At 51.2% G+C, this 12,645-nt stretch overlaps 3 protein-coding genes across 3 annotated transcripts; 2 read left to right on the top strand and 1 right to left on the bottom strand.

Annotated features, from left to right (window-relative positions):
* Window positions 1-2,758: 2,758 nt before the first annotated feature.
* Window positions 2,759-3,406, top strand: J4E87_002636 (uncharacterized protein; the record flags this gene model as incomplete). The annotated part of the gene is made up of 2 exons (XM_049374272.1): window positions 2,759-2,898; window positions 2,968-3,406. The coding sequence occupies 2 exons, from the start codon at window positions 2,759-2,761 to the stop codon at window positions 3,404-3,406; spliced, it is 579 nt and encodes a 192-aa protein (XP_049236412.1).
* Window positions 3,407-7,042: 3,636 nt separating this feature from the next.
* J4E87_002635 (uncharacterized protein) lies at window positions 7,043-7,663 on the top strand (the record flags this gene model as incomplete). The annotated part of the gene is made up of 1 exon (XM_049374271.1): window positions 7,043-7,663. The coding sequence occupies one exon, from the start codon at window positions 7,043-7,045 to the stop codon at window positions 7,661-7,663; it is 621 nt and encodes a 206-aa protein (XP_049236411.1).
* Window positions 7,664-8,067: 404 nt separating this feature from the next.
* Window positions 8,068-12,462, bottom strand: J4E87_002634 (uncharacterized protein; the record flags this gene model as incomplete). The annotated part of the gene is made up of 3 exons (XM_049374270.1): window positions 8,068-8,698; window positions 8,757-12,231; window positions 12,288-12,462. The coding sequence occupies 3 exons, from the start codon at window positions 12,460-12,462 to the stop codon at window positions 8,068-8,070; spliced, it is 4,281 nt and encodes a 1,426-aa protein (XP_049236410.1).
* Window positions 12,463-12,645: the final 183 nt, after the last annotated feature.

Below are 12,645 nucleotides of genomic sequence, written 5' to 3'. Positions count from 1 at the left end.
CAAAAGCGGTGGGGAAGGTGAAAGGGGAACCACAACATTGAGGGCAGCAGGCTCCCATATGGACCGCAAGAGCCCCCGGTCTCTCCATCGCAAGGTGTTGTTTATGCAGGGGTCCCGCGACGCCCCACCTCGATCAGCCACCAGAAGGGATAGCCGGACTGCGGAGATCAACGCGGAGAACAATGTCATGCAGCCTGCAGCTAACGGCTTCGCGGTGGGGATCTCGTTTGTTGTCGCACACCATCTTTTTCGATTTTCCTACATTCGCAGCCATTGAATCATATAGATTGAGCAGCGGAAGTTGGCCCTTGTTTGCTTATTCGTACCGCAATTACCGGCGTGTTTCAGATCTGTTCTGGTGTGCCGTCCATTCTAGGACGCCTAGAAAATGTCTATTCTTTATCCGATTTCTCGCTATTGCGCACGTTGTCAACAAAAGCCACATCCATACCATTGTATGCGGTGTTACCCTTCAATAGTCAGGAGCACTTCACAAGGGAATACTGAACAAGTGTACTGCAGTCTACATTAGTAAGCATACGAACGCTGGCAGAATCCCAAGGCAATGTACAGTTCAAATTATTTCTTACTTCTCTTTCCCTCTTCGAAAGGTGCGTATTCCATTTCTCCTGTTAGTGGAGTGAGAGTCAACGTTTCGATCCCCTCGCCACCATCCGCGTCGTGTTACTCGGCTTCTCATTTCTTTTTGTCCGATCTACACTACTCTTCTTTTGTTCTGCGTTATCAAAAGAGCAAGGACTGCTATATGGCTGGAAACTGCGAGTAAAGTATACGGAGATGCAACATGCCGTTGAAACTCTGATACATGACGTTTGTGATTCGACGAGCAGTCCTGGCGCTGCCAAGGCGGTGTGCAATCGGCCATGTATCCGCTGAGGATACATATGGTTTGTGACAAACACGCCTTGTTCATGAACTTGAATGGAAAAATTCCCTGGGGCTGTCTGCCGACGGTTTTCAAGTGAACAGAGCAGGCTTATCCGAAGTCACTCTGTCGACTGCGACTTTCACGTGAATCTGAGACAGTAATGGTGCCCACGAAGGTATGGACTGTGCGCAGCTGGACAATTGTGTACCAGCCGCTTGGTGTTTACTTCCCTTTCTCTATACACCCCAGTCTGACATCACTTCCCGGGTCCTCTCCTCGCCGGCTCCGACACTCAACTCATAAAACGAAGGACTACTGACCTACGCTCAAACCTACAACTTAGCATGGCCTCAACTCATGTGAACGACTCAAACTGGGACATAGGGGGTAGCGATCTGAACGACATAGAAAGTGATTTTGTGAGGGAAGAGGAAGAAAAGCACCTTCGCGAAGAACGGAACATAAACCAGGCGTTGGGTACGTTTGAACTGTACGACGACGCTCTGGCGATGGTGCATATCAACGACGACACGTACAGCTACACATCAGCGTCACCTTCGCTCCAGCTTCTTGGCCTGACGGACGATGACAATGCACTTGAGTCCTTTTTTCGGCTGTTGCGATTGCACAAGTCAATCGAACAAGAAATCGTACCAAACCCGAATATAAAGTTTCTCGAAGACGGCATGCTGGACGCCACACCAGAATCAAAAGAGAACAAGAGAATATGCCAACGCAATGTCCAGTCCTCCAGGCTCCTAACATTACCAATCGAGGTCCGCAATCAAATATTTGCCGAAGCCATGGGTGGCTTCAGCATCTTCATCAAATCGAAACGTGTGGATTATGGAGAGTACAATAAGCAGGAATTGTCGCGGATCACGAACCGCATCAGACTGCTCAATTCTTCAGCCGGTACAGCTCTCCACGAGACACATTTGGAGGTAGGGCCTAAGGATTTCCTAGATGTAGCATCCTGGCACGGTCCAAAAGTCATAATCACACGCACCAACCTACCAGGCGGGCCAAAAGAGAGCAGTCCCTTTGTCGCGCTTCAGTCGACATGCCGACAGATATATACCGAAACTGCGCTAGTTCCATTTTCTGGCATCAATCGGTTTTGGTACTACAACGACTTCGCTCTCAGCGCCCTGAAGAACCGCATCACACCAGCTCAAACTGGAGCCATCACCAAGCTCTTCTTTTACGTGAAGGTTATGGAATATTCAAGCAGGCCGAACGACATTGGAGACTTCGACTTGAAGCGTGTTCAGAATTTGAATACGTTGACGGGGTTGAAGTACATTCACATCGCTGTTGTGGTAGGAAATTCTTCCAAGTCCTCGTTCCGTCCGTCGGAGATTGCGGCGCTCAAGCGGATAGAGGCTGGATTGGGTCCTAGACTTCTGGAATTCGCACCCAAGGATGTTGAATTGGCGTTTGAGCTTCATCGTCTGGAGTAGTAGGATATGGTCAGGCGCACGCTAGCTTTTGTGTGACTGATGTGGCAAATATTAGTTGCTGAGACGTTCAGCTGCGGGTAGTTACAGCGTCGTTTGCGTTGTCACTATCGCGGCAGCCTTGAGTGGCTCCTTCTTCCCGAGGTCGTTGGCAATCGCAAAGTCTAAATTAGAGGGTTCGACTGGGCGAATTAGTTTAGTTTTGGTAGAATACCCTCGTTACCTACTCAACGACCCAAATTCGAGACTGGGTGAATCCCCGGTGAATGAGCGAGCAGTCGACTTACGGCTTAGCGCAATGGACCCTCAGTTCTTCTTTCCTATAGCGCTGGCTGTCCTAGCCAGTGATTCCATGCTCGGAATGCAACTTCCTAATTCCATCACTCTTAGCACCGACACATCGACCACGATGGCGGACGCGACGCGCGCAGCCGATGAGCACTCGGCAGCTCTGTCGTCGCATGAAGAGAACACAAATATAACTACGCGCAACGCTATCGAGTCCCCTCTTCTGCAACTTCCAGCCGAGATGCGAAATGAGATCTACAAGTGAATAGACCTTCTCTTGCATCGCTCAGAAAAATTACGAACATACACTAACCCTCTCATCTGTGCTAGATACGTGTTGAGCGGCCAGGTTCACGAGATCCTACTGCGACCCCTCCTACTGGAAAGTACCATTGGTCTACTACTCGTCTGCAAGCAGATCTCCGAAGAAGCTGCCATGCTACAGTACCCTTACTGCGTCTTTGCATTCGATCACGAGCTCGCCATGCGCTACTTTCTCTTACGATGCTCCCCCGCCCAACTTAAATTCATACGTACCATTCAGCTCAAACCTCGTAGGTGTGGTTTGCTGAAGCGTTCCTTCTGGAACTTTGGGAACAATGGAGGGTCAATACGGTTGGAGAAACTGGAAGGCTTGCAGACGGTGGTTATCGAGAAAGCGAGGGTTCCTTCACTGCTGAGTGCTATCGGCGAGCAACAGGATATTGGGATGCTGGCGGAGACGATGAAGCGCATGAAACCGGGTGTTACTGTCATAATCGAAGCATAAGTTGGGTTGAGCACACCAGAAATGTTCGCGGTTGTACAACAATGTTATCGAGCTGGAGGTATACACTACCTCAAGAAGGTATTTGCCTGTTCAGACTCAGTTGCATATACGAAGTAAGATGCGACACGTATGTAACCACTCTTAACGGTGCAATAACTTAAATGACATCAGGGTATGCATGCGGCATGCACAGCTTGCCTTGAGTTCGTATCGAACTTGTACTAGCGTCCCAGCGCCGGGTTGCGCAGACAAACTTCCTCATTGCTCTTGCTGTTTTGGGCCTCAACTCCACTCCTACGGGTCCAAGCTCTTCAGGGCTGTCTCTCACTTACCAACTACTTAGATCACAACACAACACAGCTCCACCCGCACGTCAGCAACAAAACTTCCCAGTACACCTGCCAAGATGGGGCGAAGGACAGCAGCCAACGCTGCGCGCGCTCACATGTATGCAGTCTACGAGAGTCAGTATGCGCAGGAAGTACATGAACTAATATTGAGATAGCACGGCGGCAAATCAGCGCAACTCTCCTCTCCTCCGTCTACCGGCCGAGCTTCGGAATCAAATCTACAACTACGCATTGGGCGGTCATGTTCTCGGGATAGGAATATATACAGAGCCGGTGACACGCAATCGCAAGTCACGTCTTTATAAGCAGAAAGACGCCCTTGCTTTTGCATTGTTAAAGACGTGCTCTCAAGTCAACGCAGAGGCAGCAACTCTAGCGTATAGTCTCAACACCTTCAACTTCCTCGGACACACCTCCATCCCTGCCTTCACAGCGTCCGCCAGTAAAAGAGGAATCCAAGCCATCAGAGTGATCAGGATTTCATACAACATTGTAATCCTTTGCAGACCCACGGATTTATTGTCACAGCTTACCTATTTCCGAGGTCTAGAGGAAATCAAGATCAACTTAGCTGGAAAAGAGCTCGAATCAACGGAGTACAACCATGCCTGCCTTCGGACATTGTGTACGTTACTGCGAAACTATAAGCCTGGTGTTAGAGTCATGACATGGGATGCTTTCATTGGGTTGAGCAGTGTCAAATATCACTGAGACAAGGTGGATTGGGTTTTGACCATCGTATGGAGGGTGGAGGGTGATTGCTTTTACGAAGTCAAACGAATAGGCTGCAAAGACTACAGGCGAAGCAGAGTAACTCAGATGAGTTTGGCGGATGTTTACGTCGGAAAAGTTTCAGAGATTAACAATGTGCCATATATTATCCATCTCTCCAGATGATCAGAAAGTGTTCAGCATTACAACTACCAGCCTTTTCTCCAAGTCAGCACGTGCAATCATTCTTTATTGCCAACGGCATTGGAAATACTTGTGAAGGCGACCTTAGGAAGCATGAACAAGACGAGCAGATACCTAGGTTGGGTGTGCGGCCTAGCGCACGGCCGCGCAAACACTCTATCGCTTCTCACGATTATTTTAGGCATTGTCCGCACCTCCACACACTCTCTCACTTTCCTGTCTACAAGGCTACACCACGATACCGCTCTACCCATATACCTTACAGCGCCAAATACCCAGGCCTGTCTCAACAACTCAATAATGGCGCAGGAAATATCAGCGAACCAACGCAACCCCCGCCTTCTCCGTCTTCCCGCCGAGCTACGAAACCAGATCTACAAATACGCGTTGGGCGGACATAGAGTCTTATTGGGAACAACACAGCCACGCCTCTGCTCAGAAGAGCCCATCCCACGCTTCGCGCTACTAAGAGTGTGCTCACAAATCCACGCTGAGGCCGCCCTTCTCCCATACCGCCTCAACATCTTCCACTTCTCCACAGACGCCAGCAGCACCAATGATTTCCTGAGCAGTATGAGTACATCACAGCTTGGAGCCCTTGAGATACTGGTCATTCACACCAAAGACGTCTGCAGAAATCCAGATCACACGTCACCTCATCTGATTCAATGCAAAAGTCTGAAGGAGATCAGGATACGCTACAATACAAATTCCTTTTTGTCGAGGAACTCCGACTTATCTCGTGTGGGTTGTTTTGCGAAACTACTGCGGGAAACGATCCCTGATGTCAAAATTACGACGTGGGACGGTGACATGGTAAACAAATGTACGGGACATTACTGAGACGGTTGGCAGTTGACATATATGGTCGGACAAATAGTGGGTCTCGGGATGCTGTCACAAATGACAGGGTAGCTTTCGAGCATCGAGATCGAGGAAAACAATCGAAGGTGCAGATTTCAGGAATCGTGTTCTAGTAAAGTTACTTGATGATGAGGATCAGCCAAAGTCAACTTTCATGCAGAATTAGAAGGATCGTTAACTGCCCCTCCTTCCCGAGGTCTTGTCAAAATATCTATCTTCTTCACTACCTATATACATACATATCAAGGTACAGCACTACTAATGTGATAAGCTATCGTAGTGCACGGCTTTGCAAACGCTCTCTTTCACTTCTTCGAATGTCTTGGCATCGCCTGCACTTCAAAACCCTGTTGCGCTCTCACGATATTTGTAACTTCTTCCATTCACGAGAGTACAGTAATTGCAGCACCCGTCAACTCAACTCACTCAACTACAAATGTCCAAATCCATATCGACAGCGCAAACAACAGCGCAGATAACATCCGCAAATCAACAGAACTCTCCTCTTCTCGGCCTACCGGGCGAACTTCGAAATCAGATTTGGATGTACGCGCTGGGCGGTCAGAGGATCAGGTTGAGTTTACGCGGCGACAAAGTACTGGTACTATATCGCGACAAATTTGCACTGGCATTCGGGCTATTGAAAGTATGCACCCAGATCAACGCCGAGGCTGGGATGCTGCTTTACAGTCTCAGTGTGTTCGACCTTGTATCGACGACCATGATCAACGACCTCGTTACTAGCATGACTACATCGTCCATCGAAGCTATCAAAACGCTGGAAGTCCCACTCTGCTTCATCGACACTCATTATCCCCGCGTTGCATCCTCACTCGCAAAGTTCAAGGGCTTGGAGCAAATTAGGTTGAAACACAGCTGTTCAGACAATCATTTAAGGGTTCCCCGATATCAGGACGGGCTGCGGATTTTGGCGGATGGTCTACGAAAGGATGTACCGGGTGTCAAAATATCGACATATAAGTTCATACCTAAGGAACCGGATTGGGCAGTGAGAATAGCATTGATGAGACACTCCGGATTGAGCAGTGAGAAGAGCTTTACTGAGATACTCCGGACTGAGCGTCAAGAGGAGGCCGAAGAGCAAGAAGCAATTGTCTTTTAAAGACACGCAACGGACAGTCTTATGAGCACTGAGAAAGGAAAGGGAGTAAGGGCGCCTTGAAATGAGATGGTGTACAGGTGTTTATTCCAGCAAAGCTTGCTGAGATCGATGATCAACCACAAGCTCATCTTTCTATAAGACAAGGCAAAATTAAAGACTTCTATCCTGTTCTACCTTCGCTCAGTCAAGCATTACCTACGCTCATTATGTATGACCAACTAGATCTGGAACGTTGTCTTCTCCTTCACTTGCCTGACTATTATAGCAAGCACGTGCACCCCCAAGCTTTCTCGCACTTCCCCACTTCTACAACCACGCCACCACCATAACCGCTCAGCCCAAATAGCGGCCGCTATACCCATACCCGTCCCGACAGCTAAAACGATGGCGCAAATCACGAAAGCCGAAGCTACAGCGGCGAACCAACTGACCTCTCCTCTCCTCCGTCTACCAGCAGAGCTACGAAACCTCATCTACCACTACGCGCTCGGCAACTGCACGCTCATCCTAGCCGCGCACCATGACAGGCTCTGCACCTACCAACACGACATGCCCGCTTTTCCCCTCTTGGCCGTCTGCACGCAGATCCACGCCGAAGCAGCCCTTCTTCCCTACAGCCTTAACACGTTCGACATCGCTAGCGACTACACCCTACGTGTGTTCCTAGCCACTATGCCTATGCAGTACGTACAAGCTATCAAGACGCTAGACATCGGTACCTGGACCGTGGCGGGTAAAGAGACGATTTGCGCCGCGAATCTGCAGCGATTTACGGGGCTGGAAAAGGTCGTCTTTAGTTATCAAGGCGGCACAGAAACGGTAAGCAAGTTCTTTTCTGAGCATGCCTGGAAGAAGGTGGTGGGGCTGCTGCGGGAGACGATGCCGGAGGTTAGCACGTCCATGCGGGACTTGCGCGAGAAGGCTCATCGGAGGGAGGACGCGTTGGAACTCGCTATGTGGGTACGGAGGAATGCTTACTTGGCTTCTGTCTTTCGCGCGCTATGAGAGTGAGGAGCGAGTATTTTGTTGGCGATCTTACGAGTTGGCTGAAGTTTTGTACTAGAAAAGCCTTTCAAAATAACCACATGTACCTTAAAGCTATCTCCTCGTGCGCAGCAAGTCACTGACAATTCCCACCATACATAACCATCCCATACGAAGAGATGCTCTCGAATGAGAGAGATCATAATCATCAGTACTCTTTCTCTCTGGATAATCAACGACCAGTTCGATCATATAGTACAATTGATCGGACTAATGACACATCTATTGAACGAAAGGAAAACCCGGCTTTCCACCAGCAACACACACAAAGCATCACCCAAAAGGATCAGTCGGCAAAATTATGCACAAAAACATGTACAACGTCCCCTGCAAGGGCAATCGTTTACAATTAGCAAGACAAGCCACTAAGAGTACAAATCATCGTCCATGGTCGCATCGCCAAAGCCCCCTTCAGCGATATCAACACTGCTCTTCCCCGGCGTATGATTCGCCGGCGCCTTGCCTTTACCCTTGCCACTCCCCCCAGCCGCCCCATTCGCATCCCCATTGCCAAACCCATTAACCTCCAAATTCTCCGTCCTAACAACCATATCCTCAACCTCATCGATCGGCGCTTTTGCTTTACCCTTTCCCTTCGCACTAGTCGCCGGCTGAACAGCCAGCGCAGCCCCATTCTCCTTCTTATCCTCCTTCTTGCCCGCGCCTTCAAACTGTTTCCTGACCCTATCGTAATGCCGGAGTTCGTCTGCACTAACACTAGGTACGAGTTCCTTGTGGGCTTCCATGAAGTCTTCTTCTGTGACCATGACGGCGGTGTCTTCTTCTGTGGCGAGATGATCGAAGAAATAGGCAATGGTGATGGGAGGGGAATGAGTGGCGTTGTGGGCAGCGACTTTTTCGTCGACGATCTTGGCGGAGCGGGTGATGGCTTTGAGCATAGCGTCGGAGCAGAGGGCGTACATGTCTGCTCCTGTGTACGTGAAGGGAAGGCCTTGGGATACGCGTTGAAGGGAGAGGGAGGGGTGGAGTGTGAACCTGGCAAAACATGTTAGCATCTGTGGGTATGGAGGAACGGGAGAGGAATGCGACATACTTCCTTGTCAGAGCTTCTAAGATAGTCTGCTGCTTCTCATGGGTATCTGAGACACCCAGGTACAGCATCTTGTCGAAGCGACCGGGACGAAGTAGGGCTTGGTCGAGTAGATCGGGTCTGTTAGTTGCTCCAATGACGAAAACACCTTCTCCTCCATCACTCATACCGTCCAGCTCGGCGAGCAGTTGACTGACGATACGGTCCATAACACCCCCGCTGTCACCTTGATTGCCACGCTTTGGTGCAACAGAGTCCAGTTCGTCGAAGAAAACAACACAAGGACGGGCATCGCGGGCGCGTTGGAAGACACGACGTACATTGGCTTCAGACTCACCAATGTACATGTTGAGCAGCTCAGGCCCCTTGACACTGAAGAAGTTGAGGGAGAACTCTGTAGCGATGGCCTTTGCAAGCAGCGTCTTTCCTGTTCCGGGTGGACCGTAGAACAAGATACCACTGCGCTTCTTCATGCCCTTGGCGAAGAGCTCAGGACGTGACAAGGGAAGTTGGATAGTCTCCATGACTGCGTCTTTGACGTGCGTGAGACCACCGACATCTGACCATCCGACGTTGGGGATCTTGGGGGCTCCAATTGCATCTGCGAAGTTCTTGCGTGCCGCATCTACTGCGGTGTCTAGATCGGCTTTGGTGAGACTGTTGCTGAAGTGACCTCCTGCTAGTTCGATATCGCGTGTGGTGATTGTTTCAGATGAGGAGAGTGTTTTTGTAGAGGAAGCGGCGAGCGCTTCGAGACGTTGTTGCTTTGCGACTAGAGCTCGATCAACCACATCCACAAGGTCGCCAGCCACAAGAGCGGCAGTCTTGACAGCAACGTTTCCAAGGTCGACCTCTGGAGATAATCTGATGCCGGCGTCGTCGACGATACTTCTCAGGATACCTTCTCGTTCGCCTTCATCGGGTGCTGTCATCTCAATCTCGTGAGTGAAGAGTCCTCGGATGCCTTCCGGTACCTTGTCAATCTCGGTTGTAGTTGCAATTAGTACGCGAGAGTCGGCCAATATCTCTTTCAGCGCGGTATTCATGCGATCGGCGTTGAGTGCGTCGACGTGCTTGACAAGCAATGCTGTGAACTCGGCCCCACATGTCAAGCCTCGCTCTGCCCTAGCTTTCAGAAAACCCTCTGTTTTGACATCGCCACCTCCAGCACCGCCTTCGGTGATGATATCGAAGGCATCAATCGCAAAAGTGTGCAGACCGAGATCTTCGCAAGCTTTCGTAGCAAGGGTAGACTTTCCGATGCCACGTTGAGTCGAGGTGATCAAGACTGCGATAGGTGGCAGGCCCAGGTGGATGGCTCGCGGACTGGTAGCCACAGACATGAGTTCTCGCAACCGTCTGCGAAGTGATGAAATGTAGGGCTTGGGCAGCTCGTCTAGTGACATCGTCTTCTGCGAGCTCGAAACAGGGGCTCGTTTGGCACCAAGATAGTATTGCCAGGCATTATTGATGGGAGCTGGAGTCTTGCCCTGCTCGCTGCCGTTCATCTCCATTTTGGTGCTGGCAGCATCTACTGTGACAGCACCACCCCATATGTCGGCTTCTTCGCCGTCGTGAGATGCATGGGTAGAACTCGATACGTTGCCAATCTTGAACCAGGATACGACCTTTGGATTGCGGCTGCTGACACTGGTGCTGTCGTCGCTAGTGGTTGGTTTGGCTTTGGCCAGAAGCTCATCGTTGCCAGCGTCTTCTTCTGTCGTAGTTTGGAATACAGCTCGACCAAGCGATTCGTCGATAGATACGCCTATTAAATCCCCACTTTTGACAATGCGCCTCTTTTGCTCGAAATGATCTTTCAATGCCGCGAACAGACTGGGTTGGAGTAAACGATCTGACGACAAAGGGGTTGAGACCTTCAGAAGGGTGACCTCTTTGGCAGACGGAGGCAAAGAAGAGCTGTTGAGACGTGGCTTTTGAATGGCGCTCCTAGGAAGATGAGAAGACTGGCTGGGGGCTAGCGGAGTAATGCGGAGGTGAGAAGGATTGCCTAGGTTTGCGAGAAGAATTGGCGAGAGATAGGCATGCAACGACGAGGTTGGTTGTGAGAAGCCTGAGAAACTACTTCTTCGATCGGTATCTGCCATCTTTTGTACTGGATATCTCGCAACCTTCTTGGACATGTTTTCTGGCAGGCCAAAGACCCTGACGGGGCGCCAATTCGTATTATCTTCCTCGTCTACTCCGCCGAATGCACCCAAGCCCCAGAGCGGATGTGATGAAGGGGCTTCGGTGCCCCCAAGCTTAACCCAGTCGCCCGAAAAGCAACCGACTTTGACCAGTGTGTTAATGTCGACGAATACGCGCGCTTCCTCGTCATCCTCGCTTCCCGGCTTCGGGTGGATAAGATCATCTGGGACACGCTGAAGAAGCCCCTGGGCTTTGAAGACCTTACTCTTATTTGCTGGACCACCACGGGCTGTCGTAGCTGTGAAATTGGAGTATACCGACCCTGGGGTTGCGATGCCATTAGGGCGTCCAAAGTTGCCAGGTCGTGGGGTCGCGGAGGAAAAGATTGAAAGTGCACCGGATGACTGAGGCGGGAGCATAGGCGCGTTCAGCGATATGATGTCGTCGGACTCGTCGGACAGGTCTCCCGCATCGCTCTCCGAGAGCTCTGACTCGAAGTTGTCTGTAGACTCCTCGTCGGGTGGAGAGACGTTGCGCGAGTTGTCCTCTGCGGCCGAATAGAAGGTATCGTTCGAGGTGTCGTCAGCCTCATCATCGTCGCCAAATCCGTTGGTCGTCGGAGGCTGTTTCACCGGAGGCATGATGACGGGCTGCTTAGAGCTGCTTCGATGTGACTGTAGTATGACGATCCTCGTGCTCGGTAGTAGGAGGCCTTGCGACACGGGTTCAGAGGCGCTGATCTTGGCTGGCGGAGGTGGGACATGGGTGATGGGATGAGCGGGAAGCTTCAAAGGAAGCAGGTCGCCAGTATGAAGGACAGTAGGTAGTTGTAGGGCTTCGCGTACGGCCTGTCGCCAGGCCTCCTCTTGCGCCGCGAGATCCACCGTTTTGCCTTTTGTTCCGTTCGCTTCCACATAGCGGCTTTTCGGAGCTCGTGACGAGCCATTCATCTGAGCAATGAAGCCTCCGCCGAACTTCGCATGTACTTCGTCCAGCTTCCGCAGCGCTTCCGTGTCCAAATTGACGTATACTGTATCAAGTCCGACCGGCACAACATCGTATATGCGCACCTCGATGGGCGTATCCCGTCTCTGTGTCTTGTTCGGGGCGACATTTTGGAGGAGCTGGGAGAAGGACTGCAGGGCGAGAGACGACGTGGGGATCTGGAGTGACGAATGCGGGCGCGCTGTGCCGGTTTCCGTCTTGTCGGCTGGTCGCACCGGCAGGATGGTCCAGGGAGTGTTCTGGGAAGCGGCGATGGAGGTCGGCAGCCACGGGGTGATTGCGACGTGTTGGATGCGATCCGAGTCTGGGGCGTCTCCATTGGCTATCCTTCTTGTCAGCCACCTCTCCCATCTACTACCAAACATTCCTTCCACATACCAGCGCTCTTGCTTCTCGCTCCAGGGAACAGATCATTGAAGAGATCCTCCGACAGCACTCCGACCTCACCCTTCACGCGGTCGTCGAGCAGTAGTCGCGCCGAAATAGGAGGGCGGTCAAGACGTCTTCTCCGTCTTCTTTTCCGTGGGTTGGCGACTCCATTCTGCGCGTCCATGATGGATTAACGAGGGATGTCTGCCTCAATGGACAGGTGTATGAGCATTCGCGGCTCTGTTCGTTGCGTGCGATCAGCCCGGGCATCAGATAGCACCAGAGAGCCGCATTGCCTCGGCAGAACTAGCCCGCTCGGACATGGCTACCTGCCACGAATCCCCGCGTCCACTCAACTGATTGGGAG

This window comes from Alternaria ethzedia (genome assembly GCF_023757985.1).
Source record: "Alternaria ethzedia strain BMP 0044 chromosome Unknown scaffold_4, whole genome shotgun sequence".
Lineage (NCBI taxonomy): Eukaryota > Fungi > Ascomycota > Dothideomycetes > Pleosporales > Pleosporaceae > Alternaria > Alternaria ethzedia.
This window is presented reverse-complemented; position numbering and strand designations above follow the sequence as displayed.